The 17,211-nt window shown below is 44.1% G+C and overlaps 1 protein-coding gene and 1 long non-coding RNA gene across 4 annotated transcripts in view; one reads left to right on the top strand and one right to left on the bottom strand.

The window, feature by feature from the left end:
- The first annotated feature begins 3,729 nt into the window (after window positions 1-3,729).
- The window catches only part of LOC309333085, a 30,611-nt gene continuing 17,129 nt past the window's right edge, over window positions 3,730-17,211 (top strand). For all 3 annotated transcript variants that reach the window (XR_014152362.1, XR_014152363.1, XR_014152364.1), the window contains exons 1-3: window positions 3,730-4,341; window positions 11,112-11,292; window positions 12,717-12,839. This is a non-coding gene — a long non-coding RNA (uncharacterized lncRNA). The remainder of the gene's footprint in view (window positions 4,342-11,111; window positions 11,293-12,716; window positions 12,840-17,211) is intronic.
- On the bottom strand, window positions 7,356-14,409 carry LOC309332900 (vomeronasal type-2 receptor 26-like). The gene is made up of 6 exons (XM_081846236.1): window positions 13,368-14,409; window positions 12,278-12,569; window positions 11,176-11,985; window positions 10,237-10,464; window positions 9,116-9,242; window positions 7,356-8,822 (listed from the first exon to the last, which is right to left on the bottom strand). The coding sequence occupies exons 1-6, from the start codon at window positions 13,592-13,594 to the stop codon at window positions 7,924-7,926; spliced, it is 2,583 nt and encodes an 860-aa protein (XP_081702362.1). The 5' UTR covers window positions 13,595-14,409; the 3' UTR covers window positions 7,356-7,923.

Here is a 17,211-nt window from a genome sequence, read left to right as displayed (position 1 = left end):
CTGACCTTGGCTGGGGAGGGCAGGGTATAAATAAAATTTATTATTATTATTATTATTAATTATTTGTTTTATTTATTTCACTAATTATTGCATTTATAATCCTACTTTTCCTGCAAGGAGCTCACGGCGGCGTGGATCAGGCATAGGCAAACTGTGGCCCTCCAGATGTTTGGGACTACAATTCCCATCATCCCTGACCGCTGGTCCTGTTAGCTAGGGATGATGGGAGTTGTAGTCCCAAACATCTGGAGGGCCGGAGTTTGCTTATGCCTGGCGTGGATGGTTTATCTGCAAGCAGGTGAAGGAAAAGTGCAACCGGATGGTCGCCCTGCAGGTTTTTGGTTTTTCTTTGCGAGTGGGGGGAGTGTTGACATAGAAGTAGATCACTCTCGCGGCATTCCGAAATGGAACCAGGGGAAATATTGTTTTGTTTATTGGGTGTTGCATTCAACTTCAGACCCACTCAGAACCAGACTGACTGAAATGAATGGATCTGACTGGACTTAAATGCTACTGGTTTCAGTTATTCCACTCCGGGACTGATTGAGTGAAAAAAACACAATGGAATAATCTTATGATCAAAGCCGCCTCTGTTTTTGTACTCAAGATCACTCTACCTGTTAAGTTAACCATTGTTTCCAACACAATAGCTGTATTATGATGTGAATTTCATAGGAAAAAATACAATCTGACAGGAACAAAAGCAGTTGAAAAAATAAAATACACATCCCAGAATACTTGGCTGAAGGTTACAAACCAGTCTCTGAAGCCCTGTAAATGATTACAAGAAATTCAGATTACGTTTACATGTCAAATAGTGGCAGGTCCCGGTGAAACATGGGTTCATTTGGTGGCATTCACAACCTTTGTTTTGCATTCTCTTTGTTTTGCAGGTCAGTTCCCTTGCAACATCTAATTCATTGTGTAGCCTCTTGAGAATGTATTTTATGTGAGGAACCCTTTAAATTAGACTTGGACTTAGACTTGGTACACCCCCCCCCTTTTTGTCATATTTTTTTCTTGTTGTTTAGTCGTTTAGTCGTGTCCGACTCTTCGTGACCCCCTGGACCAGAGCACGCCAGGCCCTCCTGTCTTCCACTGCCTCCCGCAGTTGGGTCAAACTCATCCTCTGTCGTCCCCTTCTCCTTGCGCCCTCCATCTTTCCCAACTTTAGGGTCTTTTCCAGGGAGTCTTCTCTTCTCATGAGGTGGCCAAAGTCTTGGAGCCTCAGCTTCAGGATCTGTCCTTCCAGTGAGCACTCAGGGCTGATTTCCTTCAGAATGGAGAGGTTTGATCTTGCAGTCCATGGGACTCTCAAGAGTCTCCTCCAGCACCAGAATTCAAAAGCATCCATTCTCCGGCCATCAGCCTTCTTTATAGTCCAGCTCTCACTTCCAAACAACTACCTGACATTCAGAAGAGATCTTAAGGCAGCCCTGTTCAGGGAAGTTTTTAACGTGTGATATTTTACTGTATTTTTGGTTTCTATGGAAGCCGCCCAGAGTGGCTGGGGAGTCCCAGCCAGATGGGCGGGGTAAATAAGAAATTATTATTATTATTATTATTATTATTATTATTATTATTATTATTATTATTGCGGAAACCATAGCTTTAACCATACGGACCTTTGTTGGCAAGGTGATGTCTCTGCTTTTTAAGATGCTGTCTAGGTTTGCCATCGCCTTTCTCCCAAGGATTCAGGCGTCTTTTAATTTCGTGACTGCTTTCACCATCTGCAGTGATCATGGAGCCCAAGAAAGTAAAATCTCTCCCTGCCTCCATTTCTTCCCCTTCTATTTGCCAGGAGGTGATGGGACCAGTGGCCATGATCTTAGTTTTTTGGATGTTGAGCTTCAGACCAATAGCTTAGGGGACTGAAAATCTGTGGCTCTGACCCCTCCCCATTTTAAAGGCCCCTTCCAGCTGAGGGGAGGGGGCGGCTTGCTTCCTGGCCTCTCCTCCCCTCTGGGTTGAAATTGGTGGGGGGCCTGATGCCCTTACTGATCCATGGGGGGGGGGCTTATAAATGTGACTCTCCCCCCCATTCTGAAATCAGGGAGGTTGTAAGCGGAGAAAAGAAAGGAGGACTGACTTCGCCGGCGGCGCCCTGAATTTTGATCCTGTGTTTTGTTCGCCGACTCTTTGCACATGTTGCAGACCTGCACGTCTGTAGCTCAACCCCGTGCAGCGTAGCGTACAGCGATCCCCTTCGTTTCCTCCTTTTCCCCATTCATAAAGTGCTTGACCAATCAACAAGCGCCCTTCCTGACAGCGCCCTCTTTCCTTTGCCAATCCGAAGCGCGGGATCAGGAGAGGTTGCGAAACATCGCCCTCTAGCGACGACTGCGCTGGTACTGCAGCTGCCAAAGCAGGGAAGGGCGAAGAAGCCATGGACACCAACGGGCTGCATTGGAGCGACCCTCCATTGAGGAGGAATCTGGAGAAAGAAATCAGCAGAAATCCTTCCCGGGACGGGTTGGCATCCTGCCCAGGCTGCTTCTTCAGGGGGAAGGTGGCCATCCGAGGAGGGGCTTGGGGCTGAGCCTGGCATTGCCCTAATCTCTGAAGCTTATGGTCACGTCCCCACCTGCCCTATTGCATAAGGGTTAAGCCCTCCATCCTGACTTTGGAGGGTCGGACACAAACCCATCCAGGAAACAATGTCCTCCTGGTCTCAGTGTACAGTGGCACCTCAGGTTACATACGCTTCAGGTTACAGACTCCGCTAACCCAGAAATAGTGCTTCAGGTTAAGAACTTTGCTTCAGGATAAGAACAGAAATCGGGTTACGGCGGTGCGGCGGCAGCGGGAGGCCCCATTAGCTAAAGTGGTGCTTCAGGTTAAGAACAGACTCAGGTTAAGGACGGACCTCCAGAACGAATTAAGTACTTAACCCGAGGTACCACTGTATTGGAATGCCTGGAAAGACAAAGGGGGGGGGGGGTACTTGACATGGTCTGGAAGGTCCGAGATGGCAGGTATTTCTCTTTATCTTACATTTTTGATTGACACAGCATCAGTTTTCACCCCAGTACCACACCTGTTCTATGCCATGTTCACGGCATGTGTGTGATGCTTCCAAGAAGGTGTTGGGGGTAACCTGGAGAAACTTTTAAAAAGGAGGAGTCCCCATTGTTCGGGGCTTCTCTCTGCATCTTCTATGTTTTATTCGGGAGTCATTGTTATCAGAAAGTTTTTCCTGATGTTGGTTTGGAAGCTCCTTTCTTGTACCTTTACAATAATGTTCTAAATTTATATACATACAGTGGTACCTCGGGTTACAGACGCTTCAGGTTACAGACTCTGCTAACCCAGAAATAGTACCTTGGGTTTAGAACGTTTCTTCAGGATGAGAACAGAAATCGTGCTCCGGCGGTGCAGCGGCAGCAGGAGGCCCCATTAGCTAAAGTGGTGCTTCAGGTTAAGAACAGTTTCAGGTTAAGAACGGACCTCCAGAACAAATTAAGTTCTTAACCCGAGGTACCACTGCATATATAAACCAATAGCAAAAGATTCAGATGACGTTAAAGAATGAGTTTATCAATCAGAACAAAGTGAATGGTCAGAAATAACGTCTCAACTGCGAAAAGAAGAATGGTTGGTGTAAACCCGAAACCAAGTTAATAATTGCATTTCAGTGGGTCTTCTGCTTTAGGTTTCATTCCAATCAAGGTGAACACAACCCACACTACGCCACTGAAGAACACACACACACAAAAAGGGAACTTGTTAATTTAACATTTATTTCTATGAGGAGGAGTAATTCTGAGGGGTCAAACAAAGAAATAATAAAAACAAGTGACAAAAAAGTTATTTTTATAATGACGAGTTTTGTGGCTCCCAGTTTTTTTTCCTTCGGAAACGGGTCCAAGTGGCTCTTTTTGTCGTAAATGTTGCAGACCCCTGCACTAGATTTAATGAACACTCATATCAGAGTGCCCTGTAAATGGATAGCCATAGTCTTTATATACTAACCTTTTATGCTCTTCCACATCCATTTAATGCTCTGAAACCCTTCTTTTAGCTTCTTTTAGACTTTTATATATACTTTGTGTTTTAATACTTTTAAGCTTTCCAAAACATTTTACAGATTGGAAATGACTGTACCCCACCCTACTGAATGCTGGTCTACTACCGTAATAAAGATTTGATTGATTGAAATGAAGTATCCTATAGTAATGCAGTGATTGGACACCAAAACAATATAATACAGGGTGATTCATAATGAAATATACAGTTTCCAGATCCTGTAAGACAGGCACCGACACGGAAAACAGCTGCGAACCGTGAGGTAGATGTACTCATAAAGTTAGTGTCCCGCGACTGAGGGAAGTGATGGAGGTGAGAGTGCGCGTGTCACATGACTAGTCAGGCGAAATGGCTGCGTCTGCAGTGGAGAAGGCGTTTTGTGTTCTTGAATTGAGCAAAACGGAGTTTGTTGTGCAACGGCACTTGCAATTGTGATGTGTGTCATGTGACAAAGGGTGCACACATAGAACATCTGTGACTGTTTCTAAAAAAAGTTAAACATTCCCCTACAATCCTGTTACAGATAACAAAAGATATTACATTCTTCTTTTTTGTAGTGTGTTGAAACTGTATACTTCATTATGAGTCACCCTGTATTATAATATAATATAATATAATATAATATAATATAATATAATATAATATAATATAATATAATATAATATTAAATATGTCATACTTTTTCGTGTTTAAAACGAGGAAAATGGGATCCCTCCCATTTTCTTAATATGGGGTGTCTTATGCACGGGGGCATGTACTACTACATGGGAAAATACAGTAATATGTAATAGAATAATATAATGTAATATAATAGGTAAAGGTAAAGGGATCCCTGACCATTAGGTCCAGTCGTGGCCGACTCTGGGGTTGCGGCGCTCATCTCGCTTTATTGGCCGAGGGAGCCGGCGTACAGCTTCTGGGTCATGTGGCCAGCAGGACTAAGCCGCTTCTGGCGAACCAGAGCAGCGCACGGAAACGCCGTTTACCTTCCCGCTGGAGCAGTACCTATGTATCTACTTGCACTTTGACTTGCTTTCGAACTGCTAGGTTGGCAGGAGAAGGGACCGAGCAACAGGAGCTCACCCCGTCTTGGGGATTCAAACCACCAACCTTCTGATCGGCAAGCCCTAGGCTCTGTGGTTTATTGCCTTCTCCAGCTCTACTCTCCCCACCTCCTTTCACAATGACTCTGCCAGATTGGCGTAGGCAGCCTGCCACTCCCGTGAGCGCCGGAGTTCCCTCTCCCCTCTTTCCCCGCCTGCCTCGCCCGCCCCTAACCCTATTCCTTTTTTAAAAAAATAATTTTTATTAAATTTCATATTTCCAAATTAAACACATCAAATCAATTAGTCCAAATTATAACAATACATATCATATAATCCAATTGTTTTCCAAATTGTAAATTTTTGTGGGGGGTACCCATGCTTCTTGATTGGCAGGAGTCCAATCCTCGAATATTTGTTCTGCTTCCATATTAAGAATGATGTTTCCAGTCTCCTCTTCTCAATACTTGTCATTACTCATTTTCCTTTCCATTTTTCTCCGATATGCTCCGCAAGTGGGTTGAAAAAGACAGTCTTATTTGTATTTCTGTGTGGGCTTTGTGCTGCTCTCTCGTAAATCACTCTCCTCCAACAGTCCTTTCCGTTCGAGCAAGTAATCGCCATTTTTATTGTTCCGATGAAATACAGTCTAGAAACTCGCTCTTTAGCTTTTCCGACCTATTGCATCGTAAATTAGTCTTTTTGCAGGAGGGCTGCCCCTTCCAGTTCGCAATCTCCTCGAAAATAATATATCTTCGGCTCGCCCTCCCCAAAACCAACTCCAACAACACAGGTCTCTTATCAAGTTTCCATTCTTACTGCGTCACAAGAGAGAGCCCTTCTTTCTTTCCAAATCCTTCACAGAGTAAAACCTTTAAGTTCATAATTATTCGCACACAATTCATTTTTAGTCCCATTTGCAATTTATTTCTGTGACAGATCTTCAGAGGGAGGGTTATTAGTAATCACATAGAGCAAAAGAAATAAAAAGTCATCCCCCCCCCTTAGTTCCGGCATTCCAATCCACATACCATATTTGTAGTACTTGGATGTAATCTTCCTTCTCAGTCCGTCTCAGTCTTCTTCCTTTCAGTGGTAAAATTGTTAGCAGATAAAAACCTCCTGCCTCTCTTGAAGCATGTACGTTATCTTTCCCATTTTTTTTTCCTTCTAAGCAACGCAACTAGTTTCGCTCCTGGAAGCAGCTTCGGAGGAGTTCTGAGGCCCGCCAAGGGTTAGGCACCTCCTTCTTCCGAACTCGGGGGTGATTTATGGCAACAGCGGGTGAAAACGGCATCTCTCCCCCCTGGAGAGATGAAGGGAGACTGATATACTCCCCATAATCAGCCTCTAATTACCTCGTGTGAGCTGGATAGATATTACCGTATTTTTCGCTCTATAACACGCACCCGACCATAGCACGCACATAGTTTTTAGAGGAGGAAAACAAGAAAAAAAATATTCTAAACGAAACAGTGGATATATGATTTTTGTGGTTCATGCTGTGACCACAGACATGTGATCTGACGGTGAGTTTGGGGTAGCCCAATGCAAAAATCCTGAGGATCCATGTGGATCCATGCTTTGTAACCACGTTTTAAGTGGGGAGGGAAGGAAAAGCACTCAAGGGACAAGGAACACGTGTGGGATGAGTGGAGAAGGATGCTGTTAATAATGCAGAAGAGGGGTATAAGAGGAGAAGGCTCCTCTCCTCTCCCGCTTTGCTCCTTTAAAGCAAGCAGGCTCTGCTTCTCTCCCTCCTCCCCAGCTCGCTGAAAAACTTTGCTGCTATTTAGCCAGCTGAGTGGGGAGAAGAGAGGGACAGAGAGCCTGCTTGCTTTAAAGGAGTCAACCGGACAGGAGCCGCTTACACTCGTGTAAGCGGCTCTTCTCCTCTCCCGCTTTGCTCCTTTAAAGCAAGCAGGCTCTCTGTCCCTCTCTCCTCCCCACTCCGCGGCTCTTCTCCCGCTTTGCTGTTTAAAAGCGAGCCACGGAGGAGGGAAGGAAGGGGAACCATGGATCCTCTGCTCACGACTGCAGCAGATCCCCCCGCCATCCGTAGGCATTCGCTCCATAACACGCACAGACATTTCCCCTTACTTTCTAGGAGGAAAAAAGTGAGTGTTATGGTGCAAAAAATACGGTAATATCCGCCATCTTCCAAGGCGCCCCCTAGCGGCACCCCGCCCCTAACCCTATTCCTAACCCTGGTCAATGCAATAAATTCATTGGATCCCAGTCACGGCTTGGCTAAGGTCAGTTGCTAGTCTTTGGAACAGGGAGCAGAGCTTACACAGTACAGAAATTAAACCAACAGACTACGGAAGATGTCTTAAATGAATTTCTCCGTTTATTGATATACAAAGCTTAGGAGAACGAAATGATGTGAAGTGAGCTTATGAATGATAGCGCATAAATGCGGGAAATGGAGCATAGAAAATTGAATACATAGAACTAGCATAACCAAACAATATTGTGGAATATTAGAATTGATATGGTTAATAGGTAGTCATGAGAAAGCAAACAGACTCAAAAACCTAACTCCTCTCCCTCCAGCCTATCTTGTTGTGAGATAAATGTAAGTTCCCAAAACACAAAATTATTAAAAGATAATAGTTTACAAACTAAGGGCAGTAGACCAGGACTCATTGTAGTCCTTGGCAAAGCAAGGTATCAAAACATTTCCTCCCATCTTACGGTTCATGTGAACAGGACTACACAAAACCTGGGCTAAGAAGGAACATAATCTCTTTCAGAGATGGAAAAGGAGGAACATGGAGGAGTAGCTGTGTTTCCTTTAGGCACTTCTGTGCATCGGGAACATGGAATGTTTTAAGAATCAGATGTCCCCTTAATTTCTGGTTGTCAGGTGCTCCTTTGTGTTCAGATCAGGCCTCAGCACAATCATGTAGCACTTGGGAAGGAAGATGCAGCCCAGAAGCCCAGCACTGGAGGCCAACATAGAGAAGATCTGAACGGCCACCATGTACTTGCCCTTGGTGCTCAGGTAGGTGGGCACAAAAGACACCCAAACACTGCAGAAGACCAGCATGCTGAAGGTGATCAGCTTGGCTTCGTTGAAGGAGCCAGGCAGCTTCCTGGCTAGGAAAGCCACCGTGAAGCAGGTGGCAGCCAAGAAGCCCAGGTAGCCGAGGGCAACGTAGAACATGGCCACAGACCCTTCGTTGCATTGCAGGATGATCTCTTCCACCTGGGAGCGCATGTCGGGCTCTGGGAATGGGGGAGAAGAGCCCAGCCAGATGGTGCAGATGAGAACTTGCCCCCCAGAACAGGAGATGACAATGGAGTTGGCCAGACTCTTGCCCAGCCATCTCCTCACCCTGTTCCCGGGCTTTGTGGCCAGGAAGGCCAGCACCACCGTGATGGTCTTTGCCAAGACAGAAGAAACAGCAACTGAGAAGATGATGCTGAAGGCTGTTTGTCGGAGAAGGCAGGTCTCTTTCCTTGGGCGCCCGATGAAGAGGAAGGAGGACCAAAAGGAAAGCAGGAGGGAGACGAGCAGGATGTAGGAGAGGTCCCGGTTGTTGGCTTTGACTATGGGAGTGTCCTTGTATTTAATGAAGATTCCCAACACAATGCCTGCTGTTAAGGACAAGAAGAGGGCAACGGAAGCTAACACCATTCCCAAATATTCTTCATAAGCCAGGAAGGTGATAATCTTGGGGACACATTGATCTCTGTCCTTGTTTGAATGGTGATCTTCTGAGCATTTGTTGCAATGTTCTGCATCTGGGGAAGAGGAAAAAGAATGGCTGCAGCATCAGTTACATCCCTAATGATCGGTGCTCTATTACGTTTTGAAGAACTCTATTAAGTTTTGAAAAAATCCTAGAGATTTCTTCCTTATGATCTTTCCTTTCAACTCTCTTCCAGGATGTAATGAAGGCGATTTATCCTAAAGAAGTTGAGGAAGGAGCCCCATTCCACAATGTCTGCAGAAATGTCACAAAAAGTGGGTGAGACTGGATTTCTGCCCTGTGTTTACTCTCTCCAGGAATTCCTTCCCCCTTGGCGTCACCCACCTTCCTGGGCGGAGAAGGTCCCTTCCGCACACCGAGCACAAGCATAGCAGCAAATGGGCTTTCCTTCCAGAACCATCTTGGCATATCCAGGCTGACATCTTTCTGTACACCTGGAACGAGGCACGGCCTGACCAGAAAGAGAAGAAGGTGCAACAAAGAGGAACAGTTAGGAGTATTTGTGCGTGTGTGTAGTTCACACATAGAGTGAATTCAAACGGATCTCTGGACTGCAGCCTTTGACGCCCTCATCAGGGTCCTTTCCACCCCCCACTGACCATTGGGGTGACCAGAATATCTTGTTCTTCATAATTAGTTCAGGACAACTGAGGTTTGCGCCACAGAACTCCGTTTCTTCTTCTCTGTTTACCTGCTTCCCTGCTTAATAAATCTTCAAAGAAAATGGCAATGGAGTCTGAAATGTGATTTCCCCAAATTTCATGATTCTGATAATCTCTCAACCACTAATTAAGACACATTTAATATGACTTTTCCAAATATTGGTTTCCCTCACTCTGTTCTTGAGGCATGCAAGGTTTCCTCTTATTGCTGATGAATGTCCTAGTTATTTCTAGTTCATGTGCCATTCCTTAACATTAACCTTATATTACAATAGGGTTTTTTTTTTAACTTCTCATCCTTCACCAACAGCTGTGCACTTCTCAATTTCTGCACATACAATAGTTTAACATTTGCAACATCTACAAGTGAGCTTACTCCATAAATTTAAAATATCCACAATAAATCAGTAATTATCATTTCTAAAATAAATTACTTTCCATCCTTCGGCATGTATGAAAACCCAATAGTTCACTTTTACTAGGGGCTTTCCCTTTTCTTCTTATCTACGTAGTCCTTTCTGTCGAAGATTCTGTCCAGAATTCTTAAATTCTCAGTCTGGCTCGGAAATAGATAGTGTTTTTCTAAGGACCTCTGGGCTCTATCCTTTCTTTGAGCATCCCAAATTCCCCTTCTAGCTTAGCTGCTGTGGAAAGAAGGAGTGTCAGTTGCAGCTGTTATTGGACGGTCAAGACACCATTGGTCAACCTGATTTAGTTATTTTGCAGCAGTTGTTCAAGGAAAGCTGGAATCTCCTAGCCTCCCATTTCCGTGATTCCCCTTACCTTGTTGAATTTATTGGGCCACTCAATGGCTTCTGGGTTAATGGTGAACTTTATGCTAGCAGATGTCTCTCTCCTTATATTCCCAATTTTCACAATGTAATGAGACTTATTGGGAAACATCACCCAGTTCACAATATCAAAGTCTGCTGGCAGCTCCCAGTTCTCATCCAAGCACAGCCTTCCTCTGGATGTATTCAGACACCGGATTTCTCTTAAGAAAGGGTGAAGCTGGAATGGCAGGGGAAAACATCAGCATTAAGAAACCTGGAAGCCAAGATGGATATCTCAGTCCTACTCACTTCAACCTCTTATGATTTGGGGCTGCGTGTATCTCATGTAGACTGGAATTCCTATTCAGCCATTTTTATTACTACAGACCCTGCAAGTGCCCCAATTTTCCAGGGATGTCCCTGAATTAGAGACAGTTTTTCATTTGATCCTGGAATGTCCCACTTTTCCTTAGAATGTCCCTTTGTTCATTGGAGAAATGTTGGTGGATGTGGAGTTATCCAACCTGCAAGCCATCCAATTCTGTATCAGAAATTTTAATATGTTTAATATTTTAGTATGAATTTCTTTATTTTGGGAGCTGCCCAGAGTGCTGAGGCAACCCAAAAAGATGTGTGGGGTATAAACAGTGATATATTTCTAGCAAAAAAGGTGCCGAAACTCACCAGGAATACCTCCGCTGCGAATGGCAACTGTATCCACCTGAAAGGTGCCAGAACTGAGTTTGAGTGAGTCCCAAGCCCCAGAAAAAAAGCCCTGGGTATCTACAGTAAAATTTTCATTATGGAATGGGATGTCCCTATCAGAGAAATGTTGGGCAGTATGCTACTATTACTAATACCAATACTAACTATGATATTTTACAGGTCTATCCCCAGTCAAGATCAGCATCTGTGTGGACTGCAGTTTGCAAAAAGGGGAAGGAAATACCTGCCACGGCTGTAGCCTTTGGGGTCCCCATTGCTCTCCTTCCTCCACCATCAGCCTCCTCTGGGATCTCGATGAAAGTGAAGCATGCAAGGCCTGAGCCACAGCCTGAACATTGATGTAAGTGCCATAGCTGTCTTGGGACAGGGCTCTCTCACGCTCCTCTTGGGGCAATGGCTGCAGTTTCTCCTCCTCTTTGCATCTTACCCTGCCTTTCACGGACGACAGATGCTTTGAATATGAACACTGAAACGCTTGATTAAAATAGTCCCCAAGACTGGTCTGCAATTTATAGTTGTCACCTTTGCTGCTCCTTATTCCAGTCTGAATTGCAAAGGACAGAGAACCATGGAGGTACTGGAATAAATTTGGAGGGATGTAAATGCCAGTTCTGATTTCTAGCAAAGCTGTTGTGATCCAGACTTTTGCCCCTATTTCCTTCTCATATACGATGTTTATTGACAGGAGTAGAATGATGCCCATTACATTGGTTACATAGTAAAAAAATACCCCAACTTGTCTCCATAGGAAAAAAGGTTCCCCAGGCCTCATAAATTGATTTAGCTCATTTTCTGATACTCTTTTTGATAAAGCAATGCAGATCCCTCTGCTGAGCATCAGAGGTTTCACAGCGCTCACAAATCTTTCTCCACTGTCATTGTCTGGAGCGAAGAGGCCAATCCACGTCCATCCAAAATACAGGAGCAATTCAACAATCCCCTGGTACTGACTTTCCTCTTTGGGAGTCATCCGGTAGACAAAAGGGAACAGGGTTTTACCTTCGAGAAACTGGGCAGTGAAGCCATAACTGATCTAGCAAGGAAAGCAAAAGATCACCAATTTATTTTAGTTTCATCATAACGGGTATTTAATCATATGAAATGACTGGTATCTAAATCTCTGCTGGCTGAGGCTGATGGGAGTTTTAGTCTGAAACATCTGGAGGTGTCAAGTTGGTGAAGGCTCAGTTTTGAAAAAGTGATGTTGGATCCATAGCTCAGGATTTTCCCATTTTGAAAAATATCCCCACTTGACCCCTCCAAAGAGAAAATAGAATTTTACGAAGTTGAAATTCTCTTTCCCTCCATGCTCTCCCACTACTTACCTGTGGGATTTTGTAGATGCCTGACAAGGCTGAAATCACTCTTGAGATGAAAGTGTTGCCTCCTTCAAGAACAGCCAGCGGGTGATTCTGTTCTCCACAGTGATAATTGGGAATATTGCATCCACTGCCTGCAAGCAGCTCTAGCATGGCGTCCGAAGTCATCCTTGCATCGAAATAGTTCTCATAGAGGTTGTAGCCCAGGGTGATGTTGGGTAAGAGCCTGAGATCCTGGTTGATCTCTTGGATGGTGAGAAGGAAAGACAACATGTACCAGTAGATCCTAGATGACTTCCTGCAATAAATGAATCCTTTAAAAAGAGTGAAACTGGTGTTCATATTAATGGGGGTGGGGACATTATATGATCCAAAAAGATTAATATTTGTTTGTTTCATTGTTTATCCATCCTTTTGCATTGACATCAAACCTTTTCCTCACTAGCATAAAATAAAAATTTGGAAATCTCTGCTCCATAACCGGAGCTTTGATGCAGACAGCACATAGAACTGTTCAACAGTGGAACAGACTCCCTCCGAAGGTGACCATGTGTCATGGATGCTTCAGGTGAGATCCCTCTGGGTTCCTTCCATCTTTGCAATCTATGATTCTTTTCTACTATGGTTTTATGAGTAAGAAATGAAGGTGCCCCTCAAAAATTGTGATATACTGGGAAGTTGCTGCAAAGGCTGCTTTTTTTGCAGTGGTCTTTGGCTTCTTCCAAGGGGCTAGACTATAGGTAGATAAGAGACAATTTTATTGACGGTAGAGAAGCACCAAATACCTCAGTCCCCTTTTAGTTACATATGTTGCCTGGTGGCTTGCAGGTTTGAGTGTGTGGTAAAATTATAATTTTGTCCATATTCTGGATCAGAAACTACACGAATGAGCACCCCCCCCTTTACTAGAATCTTTTATTAGACACCTCTCCCCAGCTCCCAGCTCCTCGAACAGCAAGCCCAATGGTCAGGGCAGGGTAGTCCTGCAACACCAGCCCTTGGCTCCCCAGCCCTGAGAAAGGGGCTGTTTCCTTGATAAATAGGAACCATTACAAGGACTGGAGGACCATGAAACCATCTGCATATAAGTACATACACTTCATTCCTGGCGAAGGGTGCCTGAGAAAAGTTGTATGGAGTGTTCCTATAAAAGCGTTTTGGAGATATGATCCCACTGATGAAAAAGTGTCCAGGCCGGTAGTAATTGCGAGCATCTGTTTGATCCCTGACCAGATTCAAGGGGCATTTCGCCTTGTGGTTCCCGCAGACTCCAAAGGGCATCATGAGTAGCAGAAGCTGCAACAGAAGGAGCAGGGATCTCATTCTGGCTCTGCCTCCTCCTCTCTCCTCTTACCTGCCAAGGAGGCAAAGCAGAAGAACCCAAACACTCTTTCAAGGCCAGACTGGGTGGGCTTTCCCAATCTGGGTGGTTGTCAACTCTACCTTCAGAACTTGGAAGCACAAGGCAGGCACACCCCTCTTTCTCCAGCTCTGCATCTTCACTCAGTCTGTCTCCAACACAGGAAATATTCTCAGCACCAACGTTTTCTTTCGCAGTCACAGCGCAATTAATATTGTCATGCTGCTGTTTCTTTCCAAGGCTCATGCAATCTCCCGAAATATCTCCTGAGCTTTCACCAGATGAGATGACTATAATTTTGATTATTCCAAGTGGAATAAGTTTCATCACAATAACTTTCTGGAGTCTTGAATGGCTCAAGCAGCAGGTGCAGAGCTGGAGAAAAACATGGTGCACAGAAGTCAAGGGGTGTGTTTGGAAGTTGGAAGTTTGGCCTGAACTTTGCTCAAGACCACAAAGAAGGAGCTGGATCCGACCATGGACTCTCCTTCCTTGGATGTTTTGAAGCAGAGGTTGGATGGCCATCTGTTGGGATTCTTTAGCTGAGATTCCTGCATTGCAGAGGGTTGGACTAGAGGACCTTGGGGTCCCTTTCCAAGTCTCCCATTCTATGATTCATTGGGGGGTTTTAAGAAGAGGTCGGACAGTCAGGGATGGACAGCAGCCAGATGAAGAAGTCCTAGCGTCGTATCCCAGGCATCCAAACCCTTTTAAAATGTAGGGTTTTTGGGGGAGGGCAGAGGCTGTTATTGGGTTGTAGTTTTTATTTGATTATATATATTGTGGTTTTTTTATTTTGATTTTGCTCTCTGAACCACCCTGAGGCCTCCAGGCATAGGGCGGTATATAGATTCAACAAGTAAATAAATATGAAGGAATAAATGGAGAATGCTGAGAATCCTCTGTACTGTGAACGGGATACATGGTGGTGGGATCTTGCTTCCTGGAGGCTGCTAGAGACAGAGACTGGTGGAGCCTGCGATGGGGAGGGTTTTCTCAAGCCCATCTCTGGCCACTTTGGGTGGGTCTGGGCTGCTAGATTCCTGCCGCTCCCTTCTGGTTCTCCCCCGGAAGGGAAGTAGCGCCTTGGTGGCTTCGAAGCCACTTCAAGTGAATTTCCACCCCATCTTTGAAAGGCTTCTCCAACAGAGGGGAGCTCCCTGGGGTTGGTTGAGGGGAGAAAGGTTGCTTTGAACTTTCGACTCTCCCTTCCCCTTTGACATGTTTGGGGGAAGGTGAGCTTCTGTTGCTCCTCATCTTTGAGCAGAGACTTCTCTACTTATAAACAATTGTGTGTGCAGAAGCCAGGTGTGATCGAAAAGTTGGTTCCATAAGTATTTCTTTTTTACTTTTATCTCCTGCCGGCAAATGGTGAAAGAACGGCAGCCTCTGATTGGCTGAGGTTCCAGGAGGGAGAGTTTAAAAAGAGAGGCGTTGGAGGGAGACAGGGAGTTGGAACCAAACTATAAAGCTGAAACCTCTGAAAACAAATTGAACTACCGTATTATTATTGAAGTAACCTAAGTTTCTCCACTTGTATTATACTACCTTGTTTTAAAATAAATCTTTATTGTTATTTTAAAAACATCTGCTTGAGACTCCAGCTCTCTGGTTATCCCCCACACCCAGGTCCCCTACAGAATACTCCGGGATAGTTAGTGTGATGGGATAATGAGCTGCTTGTGCGTAAAAGCTTGATCCCTCTGGGGTTTGGCTGGTCATCCAAACCGATGCACTAACGGAGCCCCCAAAGCATGACTCCGTCAGTCGCTGGTAGAATCTGACAGTGGGAGTCTACGGAATTTACGCCAACATAAAAGCTGTTTGACGGACATGCGCCTTCGTGACTCTCTGCGTGACAGTTTCCGGCGAAGGGTGGGAGTTCCCAACGGGGGTCCCGTTACCTCTCCACTACTCTCACTGGAAGCATCCCAGAGCCTCCCCTCCGCTGTGACTCCTGCACTCCCCCTGCTGGTTCCCTCTTCTGCTGCAGATTCTCTCCTATTCTCCTGGAGCCTGTCCACCACCTGTCTCTCCGATGGCAGTTCCCTGACAGTTAGCATTTGTTTTAAGGGTTGTTCAGTGAGGTGGGGGCAATATATGTAAGAAAGAGCAGGCATTTCGGCGCGAGCGACAACTGAGGCGCCAAGCCTGTTGCACCAGGCTAGCATTCTAGCAGTTTTATTATTCTTTATCAATTTATTTATTAATAGATATATTTTTAAATATTTATTTAAGTTTCCAATTTATACAAACATAAAAACCACAAAAAGAACAAAAAGAACAAGTAATACACAGAAAAAAATAGAAAAATAGAAAAATACCTAAAATACACAATTAAAACAAAACAAAACAAATATAATTCCCATCACTTATTTCCATTACCTTATATCTCGGACCTCCTCTCACCTCCCCCTTCTGTATTCCAGTTCAAGTCTTATTTCAGCAAATTCTTATTTCAGTCCCCAACAAGTGTTCATCAATTCAATATCTTATTGTAACTTAATATAAATTATTTTAACCTATTACTCAACCTTTGCATTACAGCTGGTAACCACTTAATTTCAGTCCAACATCATTCTAACATTCATTAATTTTGCAATATTTCTGTAAATAGTCTTTAAATTTCCTCCAGTCCTCTTCCGCTGACTCTTTTCCCTGGTCTCGGATTCTGCCGGTCATTTCTGCCAATCCCATATAATCGATCATCTTCATCTGCCATTCTTCCAGAGTGGGTAAATCTTGTGTCTTCCAATATTTTGCGATGAGAATTCTTGCTGCAGTTGTCGCATACATAAAAAAAGTTTTGTCCTTCTTTGGCACCAATTGGCCAACCATGCCCAGAAGAAAGGCCTCTGTTTTTTTCAAGAAGGTATACTTAAATACCTTTTTCATTTCATTATAAACCATCTCCCAGAAAGCCTTAATCCTTGGGCATGTCCACCAAAGGTGAAAGAATGTACCTTCAGTCTCCTTACATTTCCAACATTTGTTATCGGGCAAATGATATATTTTTGCAAGCTTGACTGGGGTCATGTACCACCTATAAATCATTTTCATAATATTCTCTCGTAAGGCATTACATGCCATAAACTTCAAACCGGTGGTCCATAACTGTTCCCAGTCAGCAAACAACATCTTGTGCCCATTTAATCATAGCTGACTTCACTGCTTCGTCCTGAGTATTCCATTTCAGCAGCAAATTATACATCTTTGACAAATTCTTTGTTTTAGGTTCTAACAATTCTGTTTCTAATTTCGATTTTTCCACCTGGAATCCAATTTTTTTATCCAATTTATAAGCCTCCATTATCTGATAATAATGAAGCCAGTCTCGTACTTTACTTTTTAATTTCTCAAAACTCTGCAGTTCAATTTATTTATTAATATTTACTTCTTTCTTACTTACTCATTTCATCTGTTTCATAAAATCCACGTACACAGGGCTAGGCCAATAACTCCCAAAGCGCTTTACGTAAAGATAAGGCAGGACAATCCTAAAAAAGTTTACAAACTTACTTCAGAACATACAAAAAGTTAAAATAATAAAACAAACTCAAATTACCTCAACTTCCTAAGA

The sequence above is a fragment of the Podarcis erhardii genome, assembly GCF_964252035.2.
Source record: "Podarcis erhardii genome assembly, chromosome: 18".
NCBI lineage: Eukaryota > Metazoa > Chordata > Lepidosauria > Squamata > Lacertidae > Podarcis > Podarcis erhardii.
The sequence above is the reverse complement of the archived record's forward strand: the minus strand, read 5'-3'. Positions and strand labels throughout refer to the sequence as shown.

Excerpts from the sequence above, each read along its gene's own strand:
- LOC309332900 (XM_081846236.1), bottom strand. The coding sequence starts at position 13,594 with ATGAGATCCCTGCTCCTTCTGTTGCAGCTTCTGCTACTCATGATGCCC. Across the intron at positions 12,570-13,367 it reads CCCTTCGCCAGGAATGAAGT|GAAGTCATCTAGGATCTACT; the intron begins GTATGTACTTAT and ends CATTTATTGCAG. Across the intron at positions 11,986-12,277 it reads GCATCTACAAAATCCCACAG|ATCAGTTATGGCTTCACTGC; the intron begins GTAAGTAGTGGG and ends TTTCCTTGCTAG.